Source organism: Schistocerca cancellata, chromosome 4, assembly GCF_023864275.1.
Source record: "Schistocerca cancellata isolate TAMUIC-IGC-003103 chromosome 4, iqSchCanc2.1, whole genome shotgun sequence".
NCBI classification, from domain to species: Eukaryota; Metazoa; Arthropoda; class Insecta; order Orthoptera; family Acrididae; genus Schistocerca; species Schistocerca cancellata.
Genome location: NC_064629.1, coordinates 701,421,115 through 701,441,057, shown reverse-complemented (window position 1 = coordinate 701,441,057; position 19,943 = coordinate 701,421,115). Strand labels below are relative to the sequence as shown.

General features: G+C 41.5%; 1 protein-coding gene across 1 annotated transcript in view; it reads right to left on the bottom strand.

Annotated features, from left to right (window-relative positions):
* LOC126184390 (bromodomain adjacent to zinc finger domain protein 2B-like) overlaps positions 1–19,943 on the bottom strand; it is a 318,222-nt gene that overhangs the window by 147,518 nt on the left and 150,761 nt on the right. Inside the window, exon 23 of the mRNA XM_049926773.1 lies at positions 10,650–10,848. Coding sequence (XP_049782730.1) covers positions 10,650–10,848 — 199 coding nt within the window. The remainder of the gene's footprint in view (positions 1–10,649; positions 10,849–19,943) is intronic.

The window sequence follows — 19,943 nt, the reverse complement described above, 5'->3', positions numbered from 1 at the left end:
TTGGAATGCCACACTGCATTGCCAAATCACTGTACAGTGGGTAGGTACCCTCACTGCTGAGGAACAGTTGAGTTACAGTGGCAACCATTGCCCCTGAAATCAGACTGAGTGTCAGAATTGTAAAAGACATTCAGCACTCTCTGCCCACTTTCACCATTCTTTGATTCATTTCTGTTCCCTGCACACCTTCTCATGTCAGGAAATGCACTATACCCCTTTGCTCTTACGCTGAAGCCTCCATTTCTATTTTTTCAGCATCACTGGGTGCAGTGGATGGTCTAGGTGTGCACAAAGTTGTGCTGTCGCCATATGGGTGTGTGCTTATGTACCTGTGGCAAGTTTAGGGTCTCAAGAGGTCTTATAGTGATTACATCTTCTTCAGCAGGGAATGGCATTACAATGTCTCCATCAGTTTTCATTTTACAGCCTTCAGCTCTCTTTCTTTCCAAATGAGGCTAACAGAGAAAAATATACAGATAACTGGACCAAAGGTGCAACTACAATAGAGGAGTATCTATGAAGAGGCCAGACTAAACAATGTTTTCTGAGGAGAGGCAACAGCCTTTTCAGTAGTTGCAGGAGCAACTGTCTACATGATTGACTGATCTGGCCTCATAACATTAGCCAAAATGGCCTAGCTATACTGCTACTGCAAATGTCTGAAAGCATGAGTAAAACTGCAGCCACAACTTTTTCTTTTTTTCCAAGGGCACACTGCTGTACTGTATTGTTAAATGATGATGGCATCTTCTGTGGTAAAACATTCCAGGGATAAAATAGTACCTCATTAAGATCTCTGGACAGTGCCTACTATATACCTACAGCTACATCTAGACAACAATTCTCCAATTCACAATTAAGAGCCTGTCAGAGGGTTCATCCAACCAAGCTATTTTCTACCGTTCCACTCTTGAACAGTGCATGGTAAAAATGGACACTTAAATCTTTCCGTGCAGGCTTTGGGTTCTCTTATTTTATTATGATGAATGTTTCTTTGACTGTAGGTGAGCACCAACAAAATATTTTTTATTCAGAGGAGACAGCTGTTGATTGAAATTTCATGAGAGGATCTCACCACAATGGAAAATGCCTTTGGGTTACTGATTGCTATTATAGCCACGAGTAACTGGCAAGCAGTGCACGGCAGAGAATGGAGAAGCGAAGCTGCCAGGTGGGGGAGCCACTGGAGGTATTGCTAAGTATGAACAGACAGGACAGGTCAGGTGAACAAGTAGGGGATGACAAGCACTCTGATTGACCAGGGCATAACACAGGCAAGCAAGCAAGAACTGAGGTGATAAACACGGTGAGGTAACAACAATGCAGGTACACTCCAAACAATGACGGTAGGTATCTCAACACACGGAACTGGAATGCAGTACGGCCAAGATGCACATGCAAACTACGGCAAGTACCAGACTGCTGAGGTAGCATGGCTTGGCTGCCTAAATACCTGACCGCAGGAAATGCGATTGGCTGTGGACTTCACATGGCATGGAGAGTGATGCACTCGCACAGAGAGGCTGGCGGCGCAGAGACCCCAACTGGGTATACAGGTCCATACCCTCTGGTGCCCATTTAACTTTCAAAAATTCCGGCACCAGATCCCTCCCACATGAAATCAGTGCATAGGGGTGGAAACACCCTGGACAGTGCCATGTTGGGTAGAAGGAGGGAACGGAGACCCTATGACATCAACCGTTAGTGGTGGGTTGGGAGGGCCGTCTGTGGAATCCGTCAAAACGTCACCGGAATGCAGGGCATTGCACGGCACCTTCGATCCTTGTGGGAACAGGAAGGAGTGCCGGCATGCCTGTGGGGAGCTGGTGGCCATCAGCAGTGGGGCCGACTCACAGGCGTTATGCACATCAGAAGGAAGTGTGGGGTTGGAGGTCGTGAGGTGCCACAAAGGTGTGTGAGGCCAGAGTTGGTTATGGTGGCAGTGCTTGAGCCCCTTCTGTGTCTGTACTGATGTCACATGCTGCCCATGGGTTGTGACTACTGTGGTGGGAGTCCGAGCAGCCTTGTCCCCATATGAGCAGGACCACATGGCTGTGCCCAGGGTGTAGCGCTGAGAGTGTCAGAAGCAGGTCTCAGAAGGCAACAGCGTCAGCAGACGGAGCAGGGTCCGTGGATACTGCCCATGGAAAAGTTCAGCCAGACTATGACAATCAATTGCTGTGGTGCAATAAGTGCTCAGTAATAAGATGAGGGCCGACATGGTGGCAGAGGATTCGACCAGATTTGTAAGCTGTTGTTTAAACGTCCTGACCAATTGTTCTGCTGTGCCACTGGAGGACAGATGGAATGAAAAGGGATGGCAAGGCATAGGTTGGAGGGGCAAATGATTGTGGTAGGCTGGCCTGGTGACGCGCACACACCATGCACCCATTGACCAAGTGTTCGATGTCGCCATCAGTGCCTGGCCAATACACATCCCGGCGAGAAAACATCTTCATACGGGACATCCCCCAGCGTCCACAGTGGAGCAAGCGTAGTACGCGGTGGCACAAATCAGGTGGGATAATCACCTGATGGGCATCATCATTCACGGCCAACAGAAGGACACCTGACACAACCTAGAGAGGTGCCGCCAGGGGCTGATTTCAGTTTTCAACCAGCGAATCAGATAGATGAGCCAACCATTGGTCACATAGCGGAGAATCTGCTGCAAAATGGGGTCCCGGCATGTGGCAGAGGTGACCTGTACAGCCATGACGGGAAATCCGTCCAGTGTATCTTGGCAGATCATATCAATGTGAGAGCAGAGGACTTCCTGCTGCTCGAACTCGGATCAGGGCCTGAAGGGAGACGTGACAAGGCACCAGCACTGGGGTGTTGTGAGGTGGGCTTATATTGGATAACTCAGTGTAATTGCGTAAGAACAGTGCCCAGTGCTGCAGACGTTGAACAGTTCGCTCAGGGAGGATTGTGAGTGGCCCAAAGAGGGTAACCAAAGACTTGTGATCAGTGAGGAGAGTGAACTTCATTCCAAACAGGTAGATGTGAAACTTTTGAATCACAAACACAATTGTCAGAGCCTCTTTCCTAATCTCAGAATAGTTCCTCTGTGCTGAGGATAGTGTCTTGGATGCATATGCAGTGGGCTGTTCTGAGCCATCCGCATCCCCGTGAGCCAGGACTGTCTCAATACCATAGGCCAAAGCATCGACCATCACAACCAAGGGGCAGTCCTGACAGAAGGGGGTAGGGAGGGGTGAACTTGAACATAGTTTTCAAGTGGAGAAAAGCTTGATAACAGGAAGGAGTGTAGTGTTCAACAACACCCCTTTGCAATGCAAGTGATTGAGGGGCTGTGTAACGTCAGCAGCCGGAGGTAAAAACTTTAAGAAGTAGTTAAGCCAAACAGTGGAAAATCCAGGACGGAATGAAACAACAAAAAGACTTTCACAAGTAAACCTTTCGGCCATTGGCCTTCGTCAACAATAGACACACATCTCTCTACTCACCCCTACCACTCCCCGCACCCCTACCTTCTATATGCTTCCTAAAGTCCATAAACCTAACCAACCAGGACACCCCAATGTGGCCGGTTACTGTGCCCCCACTGAGAGAATCTCTGCTCTTGTAAACCAACCCCTTCAACCTATTACCCAGAACCTACCCTCCCATATAAAACATACCAAAAATTTCCTCCACCGAATCTCCATAGTTCCAGTCCCTTTACCACACGGTGCCCTGCACATCACTATTGATGTCACCTCCCTGTACACTTACATGCCTAATGCCCATGGCCTTACCACTACTGAACACGACCTTTCCCCATGCCCAATGGATTCCAAACCAACAACCTCCTGCCTAGTTGCCATGACCAACTATATCCTCAGCCATAATTACTTCTCCTTTAAAGGCATTGCCTACAAACAAATCCAGGGTATGGCTATGGACACCAACATGGCTCCGTGCTATGCCAACCTATTCATGGGCCATCTAGAGGAATCCTTCCTAAAAACCCAGGACCCTACATCTCTCACCTGGTTCAGATTCCCTAATGACATCTTTGCTATCTGGATCGAATGTAAGGACACCCTATCCACATTCCTGCAGAACCTCAACAACTTTTCACGCATTTGCTTTACCTGGTCTTACTCAACCCAACAAGCCACCTTCCTAGATGTTGATCTTCACCTCAAAGATGGCTACATCAGTACCTCCGTCCGTATAAAACCTACTAACCACCAGCAATACCTCCACTTCGACAGCTGCCCCCCATTCCATACAAAGAAGTCCCTTCCGTACAGCCTCACCAACCGTGGTCATCGCTTCTGCAGTGACAAGCAGTCCTCCTTGAAATATACCGAGGGTCTCACTGAAGCCTTCACTGACTGTAATTATCCTCCCAACCTTGTACAAAAACAAATCTCCTGTACCTTATCTTTCCAGTCTCCCACCATCTCCCAAAGTGCCCCCATCCAGCCACAGAGGAGCATTACCCTCGTAACTCAGTACCACCCACGACTGGAGCAACTGAATTACATTCTCTGCCAGGGTTTTGATTAAATCTCATTTTGTACTGAAATGAGAAATGTCCTGCCCACTGTCCTTCCCACTCCTGCCACAGTGGTATTCTGCCGTCCACCAAACCTACACAATATACTCGTCCATTCTTACACAATCCCTGCTCCCAATCCCTTACCTCATGGCTCATACCCCTGTAATAGACCTAGATGTAAGACCTGTCCCATACATCTGCCCACCACCACCTACTGTAGTCCGGTCACTAACATCACCTATCCCATCAAAGGCAGGGATACCTGTGAAACCAGTCATGTGGTCTACAAGCTAAGCTGCATGCACTGTGCTGCATTCTATTTAGGCATGACAACCAACAAGCTGTTTGACCGCATGAAAGGCCACAGACAAACTGTGGCCAAGAAACAAATGGACCACCCTGTTGCTGAAAATGCTGCCGAACATAATATCCTTCATTTCAATGACTACTTCATAGCCTGTGCCATATGGATCCTTCCCACCAACACCAGCTTTTCTGAATTGTACAGGTGGGAACTTTCCCTGCAATACATCCTACATGCCCGTAACCCTCCTGTCCTCAACTTTCGTTAGTCACTGTCCTCACCCATCCAGCCCCTCCCCTGCTCCCATTACAGCACTACACAGCCGTCATTCCACTACCACTTCCAGTCTTTCTACTTCTCTCTTTTCCACTACTTCTCCCCCCTTCCCCACCTCTCCCCTGCCCTCTTGCAGCACTTCACTGTCCACCACCCCCACCATACTATCCCTCCCCCTGCCTGTCCCAGCCTCCTCCATACCCCCATCCGGTCGCCACACCCATCATGCACTGGTGCTGCTGCTCGCAGTGTGATTTCAGTTGTCTGAGACTGCAGTCATGTCTCTGAGTTGTGTGTGTGTGTGTGTGTGTGTGTGTGTGTGTGTGTGTGTGTGTGTGTGTGTGTGTGTGTGTGTGTGTGTGTGTGTGTGGGCACGAGCGTGTGTGTGTGTGCGCGCGCGCCTATTGTTGACGAAGGCCAATGGCCAAAAGCTTTAATGGTGAAAGTCTTTTTGCAGTGCCTATCTGCGACTCAGCATCTCCGCTATATGGTGAGTAGCAACTTACCTTCTCATAGTATTATAAGTAGTAGTTAACCATGCCCAAAAAAAACCTGGAGGTCAGATAACTCCTTGGGGTGGGGAAGGGCATTGAAGGCTGCAATGTTGTGATCCAACAAACAAATGCCTTCTTTGCTGAGGCAATGCCCCAGGTTTTCAACTTCCAGTTGAAAGAAGCTACACTTTTCTGGCCAACAGTGTAAGCCTGCAGCCTGGAGAGCATGAAATAAGGTATCAAAGTGTTGCTAAGGCTCATGGCATGTACAGCCGGTGACCAAAATGTCATCGAGACAATTTACATGAGCCATGATGGACTGTGTGAGCAGCTCCAGGTACCTCTGGAAAATGGCTGGTACCAAGGAAATACTGGGAGATACATTGTTGCGTCTGCCCGATATAGTCCATCCTGCATCTGTATGTACTGAACACATCAGGAACGTACGACTAGGACAGACAAACAAGTCCACAGTAGCAGAACATAGCATTATCAATGGACACATCTTTGAATTCGAAAAAACGAAGAAGTTGTGCAGCGCCAATGGTTTCTGGGACTTGATCTTCAATGAGGCAGTGGAGACATGTCTGCACAACAATTTAGTAAACAGGGATAGTAGTTTTCAGCTCAGTGCAGTGTGGAATCCCACAATTGACAAAAAACATCAGGAACACTCCAATCTGAAGACAGCGGCATCTGCAGACAGATTGGATAGCCACCGGGTCTAGACGCCGGGCCACACCGCGGCAACCCCCACCACCACCGATGCCGTAACCCCTTCCGGAGGAACGTGATTGGCCAGCCTACAGAAGCTGACGATGACAAGCAGATATACAGAACACAACATCCCGACACTTCACCAGAAGATGATGGGTACGAAACACATCGAACGTTGCGACAAGAAGACGCCAACACTCGGCTGATAACCCGAGAAGAATTCATCAGTGGAATACACCAAGAAAGACTGCAATTGCATACATCACACCTCTACAGGATGTCCAGCGCAGCTACAAGATGCTGCAGAATCTATGAATCAAGACGGGAAAGCTGCTCAGCAGACTAGGCTTCTTGCTAAGATGTCAGGATAAGGAAGTGATGCCACAGTTTGTGAACTTGCGGCATTCTGTCAACACAGCGAGGACAAAATGCATATTACAACGGGCTGGTTCAGCCTTGGTATGGGAACACATACGTGTTACCAGAATGGAACTCGACAAGAACGCCAAGACTTTGCTCACTGACCACCTGTACCTGGCTTCCACTCTCCCAGCAGACACCTGGGAGTGGCTGGACGGCAACACGTACACCAGCAGTGAGCTGCACAAGAATAAACCCACCAACAAACAGTGCCAGAAGTTCCTCAGACTTCTGGGTAGGTGTCAACAGGAGGAGAAAGCCAGCAATATTAAGACCGTCATCAACCTGACAGAGAGAGCACTGGATAAGCCAACAATCTCCATGCTGTCGAAAGGCCTGAACTTTGCTCTGACTCCAAGAACGTTACCAAAACGTGACATCATCAGCAACGTCGAACAAGCCATACGTGGACTCCTGCTGAGAGCAGCTGAGGAAGTGAGGAATGAGACCAGCAGGGTACATGAGAAAGCAAGAATGCCAAGGAACAACATTACAGCAGAAGAGTGCAAGGCACTGTTGAACCTTCACAATGACAGGGATATAGTGGTCTTAGCAGCAGACAAAGGGAATGCGACAGTCCTACTGAAGGCAGAAGATTACTGGCAGAAGATAGACACCTTACTACAAGATCCAGCATACAAAGAAATGGGGAAAGACGCAACTGCTTCTGTTACGCGCAAGACCATCGATCTTCTCAACAGCTCAGGACTTGACAGAAACACCATCAGGAAGCTTTACCCTTGGGCACCAGCTCCACCGTGACTGCATGGCCTCCCGAAGATCCATAACGAGAATGTCCTGCTACATTCTATACTGAACACCATAAATTCTCTGACGTATGGTGTAGCCAAGCACCTAGCACAGCTGTTAAAACCACTTGTGGGTCACTGCCCTCACCATGTAAAGAACTCTAGCAAATTTGTTAAGGTACTCCAAGGGTTACGCCTGGACAAGAAGGATCTACTAGTCAGCTTTGATGCCACTTCTCTTTTCACCCAGGTGCCGCTGAATGATTTCTTAGCTTTACTCGAAGATTACTTCAATGAGGACACACACAGACTCTTTTGTCTCGTTTAACCACAACCTACTTCAAATGTGGTGGGAAATTCTATGAACAAACAGAGGGTGTTGCCATGGGTTCCCTCCTGGCCCCAGGTATTGCCAACTTGTACATGGAGCACTTTGAAGATGTGGCATTGAACACCGCCCGCAGTAAACCAAAGGTGTTCTACAGATATGTAGATGACACTTTTGTAGTGTGGCCTGATGGCAAGGAAAAACTACAGGCGTTACTATGCCATCTCAATGGCATACATGACAGCATCAAATTCACCACGGAGGAAGAAAAGAATGGCTGCCTTCCCTTCTTGGATATTTTGATCAAGAAAATTCCAGACGGTACGTTGGGACACTCGGTCTACAGGAAGAAGATGCACATGGACTTATTTCTCAATGCTCGGAGCTGCCACCATCCAGCACAACATACCTCAGTACTGAACACCTTAGTACAAAGAGCCAAGTCGATCTGTGACAGCGAGAGTTTGCCGCATGAGTTAGCACACCTGTGGGAAACCTTCCAAAAAAACGGCTACACCGAGACACAAATAAGACACGCCTTGCATGCAGACAAGAGCCGGGAGGAGAAACCAGAAGAAGACAAAGCAAAACATATGGCCTTTCTGCCATTTGCTGAACCGCCAACAGCCAAGATCACAAGAATATTAATGAAGTACGAAATAATGACCATCTTTTGTGCACCGAAAAAAGTCAAAGATATATTTGGCTCAACCAAAGACCAGCTGGGGTTGCAGATGCCGGGCATTTACAGTATTGAGTGCGAATGTGGGATGGAATATATTGGACAGACACAATGATGTAACTCCCAGCACTGTACTGAACACATCAGGAACGTATGACTAGGACAGACAAACAAGTCTGCAGTAGCAGAACATAGCATTATTGAGTGACACACCTTCGAATTCGAAAAAACGAAGAAGTTGTGCTGCGCCAACGGTTTCTGGGACTCGATCTTCAAAGAGGCAGTGGAGATACGTCTGCACAACAATTTAGTAAACAGGGTTAGTGGTTTTTCAGCTCAGTGCAGCGTGGAATACCACAATTGACAAAATACGTCAGGAAAGCTCCAATCTGAAGACAGCGGCGTCTGTAGACAGATTGGATAGTGTGGTGTGCATACTGTAAGACCTTCGGTACACAGCATCAGATTATTTGACTTGTCACTCTAACGAAGTAGGCGAGTGTCAGCAAAATGGACTTATTGTGGCGTGTTTATCTTCTGCCGTTAGGTTAGATGATAGAAATGCCACTTGCACGCTTAGAGTAGCAGATTGAGGGTGACCAACTTTAAACAGAACTTGATTAATTTTCACACACATTTATTAAAATAACAACAAGCATAAACCTTACTTAACTTGATTCTGTATGCTATTTACAATTGACAATCTGAAGTTCCTTTGGTCTTGGTACATTAATCTTATTCTCACATATCTCTGATACTTGACAAAGTGTCTATACATTTCTCTTCATGGCTATGTACATGAATATGGTAATCTTATTAGGCGCAGACTGAAACTTGACTATAGACTGGTACAGACAAATGCAGACTGGTACAGACTAATGCAGACTGACTAATCGGAGGTCTGTACACTCGTTATAATACCTCGCGCGTTCAGGTATCACTGCGCGAGTGTTATCCGCGAGGAGAAAAGGTTCTACGTTAGACAAGTGCAACTTCTGCTAACTGTCAACATTAATGAAAAAGCCTTGAGTAATTGTAAAACCTGCAGCTTTCACACCATATTTTTCTTATCCAAAGTACTTGTGGGACATGAAACATAAACTATGTAACACAAAGCAACATGGAAAATTGTTCAAAAATCACAATCAGGCTGACTGAAACATTTTCCCTAATAGCCTGTTACCACAGGGTGTTACTCACCACAAGAGGCAGAATGTAACACACTTATTTTTATAACTGCTAACAATATATTTTATAAAATCACTCAGTTATATTTAATATAGCAGTCAATTAATACTGATAATTAGACCCCCAAAAATCAGCTTTCACAATAAGTGAGAATATAGTTGTGAACTCTGATTCAAAATGCAAAAACATGAATTTACTTAACAAATGCTATTTCATAGAGAATTGTATCCACACAAAAAGCTTTATTTTCTACATATAAGTACTACTTAAAATATAATCAACTTTGAGTTAATGATATTGCATATCATCTGATGAAGCCTAGTTTGAATAGATTGCATATCATCTGGTGAAACCTAGTTTGAATAGATAATGTGTGTCAGGTGCAACTAGATTTGTTTTTCGTTCTACTTCTATGCTAAGCACCTTGTCAGTTCTGTCTGTAGCACTGTATGGATCATATGGCTATGAATACTCGTGCAAGGCTGAAATCAATATTTTGCAGATTTTATAATTATCTGATTGAGTGAGTAAAGAAAAACAATATCAAGAAACACCTTAAATCAGAAAAGCACTCTGTTCACCCAGAAAGAAATGCTGCTGCTTCTCAGCAGAAACAATCATTTGTTGAAAGCTTAAATAGAGCCCAAAGAAGAGAACAAGCAAAGACCATTCTGAAAAAAGTGTTGAAGTTTTTTCAAAAGCAAACCAGTCAGAAAGCTCCACAATCAACCCATTTGTTTCTGTCAGTTTCAAAGTAACGTGCCTTAGTCATTGGGAACATAGTATGACAATCTTTTACATTTGTACTCCTAGTCATTTAAGTTAAATGCAAATTTAAAAAATGCTAATTTTGCCAAAATCACGTGCTCCATTTTCAGGTCCCTACTGATGAGAAAATTTATTAATAGACAGTTTAGAATATTAAGTGCTGCTAACAAGGAATTAGCACTTTTTGAAGAAACAAAAATTGCTGCAAACCTGTCAGTTCCATATCTTCAACAGGTTTCCGTAATTCTCTCACAAGTTCCAACTCTATGCGACGTTGCTCCAGTTTACGTTCCTTACTGGCAATTTTCTCGGCTCTTACTTCTTGGCGTTTTCTTTCTCTTTCCTCCTGACGTTTACGTGCTTCAAGTGCTTTAACTAAAAGCATATGTTGCCTCCTACGCTCACGTTCCTAGACAGATAATTATAAAATGCAAATGGCATTCCAAAACAAACAGTGCAGAATCATGATAGTTCCTAAATGTATAAATACTAATGTAAAATAAACATTTATTTCTTAAGCTTATGTTATCTTCATGAAGAGAAACAAATTTTCTCTGAGAAATATGAGTAATTGTAAGTAATATTTCTTATAAGAAGTGTTCTAATTTTAAAAAGAAAAAAAATTAACTCTTCATATTTGCCACAGTTGGCTGAAGTAAGCATTGCAAATAAATATATTTCACATGAAGTATCAACCAATACGCAATAACTAACAATGAAAAGTCCACCACAGTAATGGAAAACAGAATTTTATGCTTAGAGGTCTTATTTACTGATTCTTATTGCTTTGTAAAACTGTTATGAAGTACCTCAAATACAATAAATTTTTTCCCAAGTATAAAACTCACTGTTTATTACAATCTGCATATATAAGTGAATTCCAGTTTGGGAAAAAATCACTTTGAGACAGAAATGTAATTAATTGTTTTTACCATAATCAAATTTAGGATGAAAAAATTTCTACTTACACGTTGGCAGCATGAAGTAATAAATAATAATGTGCATATACATGCTACCTTTCAGAACCATAGATTTTCTTCATCTGTTGAAAGAAAGGAAGAGCTTATGCAAAAGACAACTAAATACAGCTATTAGCTGTGAGTGTCAGCTTAGGACTGGACAAGAGGAAAATCTACAATGAAATGTTACCAATAAACTATATTTCAAAATCTGTAAAATTTTATGATGGCAGATATAAGGGAGAGAGAAAAGTGTAGAGAAGAGGCAGTGACGAAAGTAATAGGAAATATAAGGTAGAAAATCTAAAAGATAAACATTTACATGGGAAAATAATGTTGTATAAAATTGTCTAACACAGAGTTTGTGGAAGGTGGATTTCTGGAAATGGAATGGAAATTATTTGGATAAGTTTGTGGGAGACTAGTGAGAGATGGAGGTAAGAGTATAACTGTTAAGGTAACTAAAAACAACTTTTTAACATGAAGTTCAGAATGTAGTTGCTATCTGGAATGATCTCCACTGAGGAAGATATGTAACAGAGCATGAGGGATACAATCAACAACCTTTATTTGGTGATACGAGTTTATCATTATGAAAATTCATATGAGAAAAAAGTAATTTAGAGAAACTAAGGTGAGGGGAGGAATGTTATGTCTGCAAATGCTGAACAGTTGGAATGAATTGAGAAACATGTATTTTCCAAAGTTCACCATTGCCAAAACTGACAAATGAAAAGCACTTGTGGATGTACACTACATGGAACTGTACTATCCTAAAATCAAGCAAGTGAAATGGGCAAATTTAATGTGTTATGGGACTCACCACAGAAAGAAGAGTAAGGTCTAGGGCACTTCTCAACAACAGGAGGCAAAAGATGAGAAAGAAGAGGAAAAGTAGGCCAGTACAAATGAAAAATAGCAGTGGAAATCAGAGTAAAATATACCTGTTGTAGGAAAACTGTGCTGAGAGACACATAGTGAACAGGGAAATAAGAGGATCTTAATTACACATGAGTGGAAAGAGATTACATAGCACAGAAAATTATGTATAAAAACCCTAAAAAATAGGAATATGAGATGAAGGTAGCAGAAATCAAGATAATATAGAAATATTTTTGAAAAAGTAACAGAAGGTAATAGTCAAATATCTGAAAATTGAAGAGATGAGACAATGAAAACAAAAGTATGATAAATCAATAAAGTCTTCACTGTGTATAACAGTACAAAAGCAAAAATGAAGAGGGGGCTTAAAACAAAATATGGAAGAATGAAACAAACAATAAACAAAGTAGAAAATAAACTAAGTTACAAAGAAGCAAACAATTACTGGTATAACATATGGAAAAAGGGATCAATGTAAGAAGGAAAAATATGTTAAAAGAAATATACCAAAATAAAACTACAATCAAATTTTGATGAAAATTTCTCCTTTCCAACAGCAGCAGATCAGCAAAAAGAGTGAGTCACATACAGAACCTAAATTTTCATCACGCAGCAAGAGCAAACAAGAAGTGCGAAAAAACATAAATAATCATGTATTAAAAATGAAAGTCAGCCAGTGTTGAGAGTCAGGGGAGAGACAATAGAGAAAGACAACAGAGAACTCAATAATGAAATGCTAGAAACAGATATTATTTGAAATAGTCGAAGCTTAGAAGATTCAGAGGGTGATGCTGATCTGAAGAAGTCAAGGAAAAGAGAAGTAGATATGAGAAAAATGTTGCCAGCAAAAGCAAAATTAGGAAACATTCTCCTGTTTTTTCAATGATGTTTTTTTAATTGTTGTAGTTTCTTTATTTGTGGCATTGTGAATAATAATACATTGGTCCGGTAACTGAAGCTATTTATACTTCATTCAAAATAAATCAAAATATCACAGCAATAAAAGTTAAAAAAAGCAGTAATCAGATAAAGGTTAAGCGTTAGGAGAAGTTTTGACTGCAATTAAATTACATAAATTCATCATAAACAAAGTTATCAACAGATGCACAGTTGGAGTGCTACACTGACCACAAAGCCTGTCATTTGTTATTTTTATTTGTGACTGTCAACTGCATTGCATAAACTTCCAAATTAACATCTCCTTCTGTGTGAATACAGTCAGTGTAATTTTCTAAAAATAGACTGTAATGAAATTATAGACCCCCACAGTCTGTCTCTGTAGCTAAATGCTCAGAATGGTTGACTGCCATGTGGAGGACATGGATTCAATTTTTCCTTGGTGGGAGGACTGTAATGGTGTCCACTCAGCCACATGATGCTGACTGACAAGCTACTTGGATAAGAAGTAGAGGCTCTAAAATCTGCAAAGTTAACAACAACTGGGAGACAGGTGTGCTGACCCCAAGCCCCTCCACATTACATCAAATTATGCTTTCAGCTGAGGATGACAGCAGTTTTGTGGTAGTCCTGATCAGCCTGTCTGAAGCCAGAATGGCAGACTTTTGCTTTTGGTTGTTGTTTCCCCTCCCCTCCTGCTCCCTGTAATTGACACACATTCGATTCAGAACTGTGAAAGAGCAGAATCAGGATGGGTACACAAGATTTTGGAGATATCTACACATGTATGATCACTGCAGTCTGCAGCACTCCAACTAGCCTCATCTTCTCATGAAATTCTTAAGCAAAGATTTCAGGTTCACATAATTCTGCATTAATCTTATTCTCTATATCCTTGGAAACAAGCGATGACACATTTTACACTGTGATAAGACCAACAGAATGTGATGTATTCCTTAAGAAAAACTATCCAGAATTAATATTACACAGTAAGAACACAGACACAATGATTGTTTACTCATACAGTAATTAAGCCCCTACATACTGAAGCCTATTGGTTATATGTAAATATATTTATGAACACTTGCATAGTTTTTTACATGCATATACAATTCTGTTAACAATAGGGTCACTCCACAGAACTAAAACAGTTCAAAAAATATCTGTATTAATGTCTACGGCAGATTTAAGACTGCAGATTCATGTATATCTTGTGCAAGGAAATGAAATTAACAGCAAGACACACACTATTAAGAGGTGCAAACATAAAGTACATTATTAATTGTACTAATTGTTATCAGTTAACGGCACAATCATTGGTGAAAAAAGTGAGTCAAATGTTATGAGAGCATAGGTCAGATTTCATTGTCAGCTCAGAGGGTAATTAAAATGTAGTATCAAAATTTAGTATGTAATAAAAACTGTAAGCGCACCAACATTCTCTTAGGTAGCAGGTCAAAAACTGAAATGTTATAATAAAAACAAACACTGAAGATACTAAATCATGATCTAACACCCAATCTGAAAACTGCTTACATTCATAACAGACAATGAAGATGGTCATACTTACGAAAAGCGAATTCACACCAAATAAAATAAATTTAAAATCTTTGTTATACACACCTACATCTACATCTACATTTATACTCCGCAAGCCGACCCCCCGACTCAGCAGCATTAGAGGCAGAACAACTGAGAGAAAATTTGGAATACATTTCACATAAATTTTCTCAGCATGTTATAGTCTTAGGTGGAGATTTCAATTTACCAGATATAGACTGGGACACTCAGATGTTTAGGACGGGTGGTAGGGATAGAGCATCGAGTGACATTATACTCAGTGCACTATCCGAAAATTACCTCGAGCAATTAAACAGCGAACCGACTCGTGGAGATAACATCTTGGACCTACTGATAACAAACAGACCCGAACTGTTCGACTCTGTATGTGCAGAACAGGGAATCAGTGATCATAAGGCCGTTGCAGCATCCCTGAATATGGAAGTTAATAGGAATATAAAAAAAGGGAGGAAGGTTTATCTGTTTAGCAAGAGTAATAGAAGGCAGATTTCAGACTACCTAACAGATCAAAACGAAAATTTCTGTTCCGACACTGACAATGTTGAGTGTTTATGGAAAAAGTTCAAGGCAATCGTAAAATGCGTTTTAGACAGGTACGTGCCGAGTAAAACTGTGAGGGACGGGAAAAACCCACCGTGGTACAACAACAAAGTTAGGAAACTACTGCGAAAGCAAAGAGAGCTTCACTCCAAGTTTAAACGAAGCCAAAACCTCTCAGACAAACAGAAGCTAAACGATGTCAAAGTTAGCTTAAGGAGGGCTATGTGTGAAGCATTCAGTGAATTCGAAAGTAAAATACTAGGTACCGACTTGACAGAAAATCCTAGGAAGTTCTGGTCTTACGTTAAATCAGTAAGTGGCTCAAAACAGCATGTCCAGACACTCCGGGATGATGATGGCATTGAAACAGAGGATGACAAGCGTAAAGCTGAAATACTAAACACCTTTTTCCAAAGCTGTTTCACAGAGGAAGAACGCACTGCAGTTCCTTCTCTAAATCCTCGCACAAACGAAGAAATAGCTGACATCGAAATAAGTGTCCAAGGAATAGAAAAGCAACTGGAATCACTCAACAGAGGAAAGTCCACTGGACCTGACGGGATACCAATTCGATTCTACACAGAGTACGCGAAAGAACTTGCCCCCCTTCTAACAGCCGTGTACCTTAAGTCTCTAGAGGAACGGAAGGTTCCAAATGATTGGAAAAGAGCACAGGTAGTCCCAGTCTTCAAGAAGGGTCGTCGAGCAGATGCGCAAAACTATAGACCTATATCTCTGACGTCGATCTGTTGTAGAATTTTAGAACATGTTTTTTGCTCGAGTATCATGTCGTTTTTGGAAACTCAGAATCTACTATGTAGGAATCAACATGGATTCCGGAAACAGCGATCGTGTGAGACCCAACTCGCTTTATTTGTTCATGAGACCCAGAAAATATTAGATACAGGCTCCCAGGTAGATGCTATTTTTCTTGACTTCCGGAAGGCGTTCGATACAGTTCCGCACTGTCGCCTGATAAACAAAGTAAGAGCCTACGGAATATCAGACTAGCTGTGTGGCTGGATTGAAGAGTTTTTAGCAAACAGAACACAGCATGTTGTTATCAACGGAGAGACGTCTACAGACGTTAAAGTAACCTCTGGTGTGCCACAGGGGAGTGTTATGGGACCATTGCTTTTCACAATATATATAAATGACCTAGTAGATAGTGTCGGAAGTTCCATGCGGCTTTTCGCGGATGATGCTGTAGTATACAGAGAAGTTGCAGCATTAGAAAATTGTAGCGAAATGCAGGAAGATCTGCAGCGGATAGGCACTTGGTGCAGGGAGTGGCAACTGACCCTTAACATAGACAAATGTAATGTATTGCGAATACATAGAAAGAAGGATCCTTTATTGTATGATTATATGATAGTGGAACAAACACTGGTAGCAGTTACTTCTGTAAAATATCTGGGAGTATGCGTGCGGAACGATTTGAAGTGGAATGATCATATAAAATTAATTGTTGGTAAGGCGGGTACCAGGTTGAGATTCATTGGGAGAGTCCTTAGAAAATGCAGTCCATCAACAAAGGAGGTGGCTTACAAAACACTCGTTCGACCTATACTTGAGTATTGCTCATCAGTGTGGGATCCGTACCAGATCGGGTTGACGGAGGAGATAGAGAAGATTCAAAGAAGAGCGGCGTGTTTCGTCACAGGGTTATTTGGTAACCGTGATAGCGTTACAGAGATGTTTAACAAACTCAAGTGGCAGACTCTGCAAGAGAGGCGCTCTGCATCGCGGTGTAGCTTGCTCGCCAGGTTTCGAGAGGGTGCGTTTCTGGATGAGGTATTGAATATATTGCTTCCCCGTACTTATACCTCCCGAGGAGATCACGAATGTAAAATTAGAGAGATTAGAGCGTGCACAGAGGCTTTCAGACAGTCGTTCTTCCCGCGAACCATACGCGACTGGAACAGGAAAGGAAGGTAATGACAGTGGCACGTAAAGTGCCCTCCGCCACACACCGTTGGGTGGCTTGCGGAGTATAAATGTAGATGTAGATGTAGGTGTGTATAACAAAGATTTTAAATTTATTTTATTTGGTGTGAATTCGCTTTTCGTAAGTATGACCATCTTCATTGTCTGTTATGAATGTAAGCAGTTTTCAGATTGGGTGTTAGATCATGATTTAGTATCTACAGTGTTTGTTTTTATTATAACATTTCAGTTTTTGACCTGCTACCTAAGAGAATGTTGGTGCGCTTATAGTTTTTATTACATACTAAATTTTGATACTACATTTTAATTATTCTCTGAGCTGACAATGAAATCCGACCTATGCTCTCATAACATAATTACAAGGATGGGAACTGCAGTGCTAAAGCAAAATGAATCACGAAGAAATTTTGAACATTTGTGGTGGAAGGACCAAAATACCAGAAATGTAAACCAAGTGAAAGTGAAATGAAATATCTATATACTTTAAAATTGTAACACTAAACTCTAAGGCAATAAGGTAAATGCAGTTAAATTTCAAAGATCAACATCTGTAATTTTTAGCCCTAGTTTTACCTTTGACATTTATGCTATCTTTCAAAGTACACACGATTACCTCCCACCGCAACTCCTAAACTGGTTCTCGCATTCCACAGAAATTAGCTACTCATATTAAAACCAGTATCACACATTCATTTTCTTTCAAATTTAAGCCCACATGCACACTACACACAATGCTATACATACGTCTAGGCTACAAATAATTTTGTAACACTAAAAAGTACTTCTCTTTCTAAGAAAGAGTATAACATCAAAATTAAGGAATGCGGCAGCAATTTATAATTTTTTTTTTAAGGAAACACAAAAGGAAAGAAATTATCAGACACAAATCATCTGTCAAATGTTCTCAGTAGAGACACATCAAGTAAGAACAGTCCTCTATAGGCCAAATAAATTATCAGACACTAAATCATCTGTCAAAAGTTCTCAGTAGAGCCACATCAAGTACAAACAGTCATCTATAGGCCAATTAAAATTACTCGATAGTTGACGCTTCACGTGTTGAGGCTGGTATCCTCCAGTCAGAGCGCTCACTGTCATGCCCAAAGTGTTCACCAATGCCAAACTGCCACAACAATTAGTTTACTTCCAACACCCTTTCCAGCTTTCTTTCCTGATGTGTTTGGATCCTGAATCCTGGGTCAGGTGCTTTTATTTCATATTTCATCACACATGATAACCACACCAAAAACAACACACGTTTCATACTCAGTGCTAACCAAATAGTCCTGTATCCTTCCACACAATATGCGATTCATTGTCACATATATAGTTATTATAATCACAGGCATAAGCTCACATTTGATAAGCTTCGCATGACATTTCATGAAGCCAAATTTTTGAAGGCTGTCAATTAATCATTGCAAATGGGACACTTAAGTCATAAATGTAACAACCTTTCGATGTGTAGTGGGGCAAAGCATATAAACAAGCCATGTTAGCATATACACAATGTTCAAATCTCATCAAATATAGCAGATTGTTTTTATTTTTCTAAACCTAATCAAAAGAGATTGATTACAATTTTTATTCAGTTAATTGGTTTAAATGTAATTTTTTTATTTCTAACACTTTGCCACATTATTTTCATCATTGCATTGACTTTTTTATTTGCTCTTATTTTTCTTCCTATCATTCTTTTTTCATCTGGAATCTGCTTGTGTCATCTACAATCTACAACAAAGAGTCACCCATGACTGATAATCAGTTGGTAACACTTTGCTGTGGGAGATGGCTATGCAAACAAACATATTACGAAATTTTTGTGCCTCGAGTGTGCTTTTAGAGGTTAGGCTTAAACACCATGAACAAACCAACTAGGATTTTAGTTCTGCTACAGATTGTTTATTGCTGTTTTTTCAGATACATTGCACATCACAAGGTTTTGGATAGTTTAGTACACGAGTTTAAATTTAAATTCACTGCTATAAAACCCATCGCCTGTCGCAGTTCAGCCGTTGCTCACTTAAAATCAGCTGTTGACAGAGCATCTCCCATTTATGTCATACCTCACAGTGACCACATTCAAAATTCCTCCATGTTAGACATTAACAGCATTTCTGCAGTGACCCGTCATGTTTGTGTGCCACCCATAACCGAGTGTAGCTGGCAGCGGATGTGGCAACATTGTAGCGGCAAGTGATGGACATCAACTATCAAGTAATTTTAATCAACAGGTAGTGATTAACTACTCACTAGAATGATGTCAGAGGAATAGACAATGTTGAAGAAAATGGGTGTTACAGAACAGAATAAATTACTTTCAGTAAGGGTTATGCCATAAAAAACTGCAATGTGATTCATCTTAAATAGATGTCGACTGTACTGCTTGCTATTCAAGTGTATTGGCCACTTATTAAGGAAAGATAAATGTAATTCCATCACAGTAACTTGGAGAACAGATAGTATAGTGGATTCCGAAGTTCCAACAGAACCAGTAAATTCTTGGTTTATTATTTATATTTCAAGAAAAAAACTTTGCGGTTATGTTAGCCTACTATCTTAAGTAGACACCACAGATTTTGGTTCTGCACTTAATCAAACTGTTCTGCTCTACTTTTTTTCTTTATTAGATATTATACCTACTTTTTTAATGTCTCATTTATTTTTAGCACTTATTACCAAATTAAAAGGACAATGA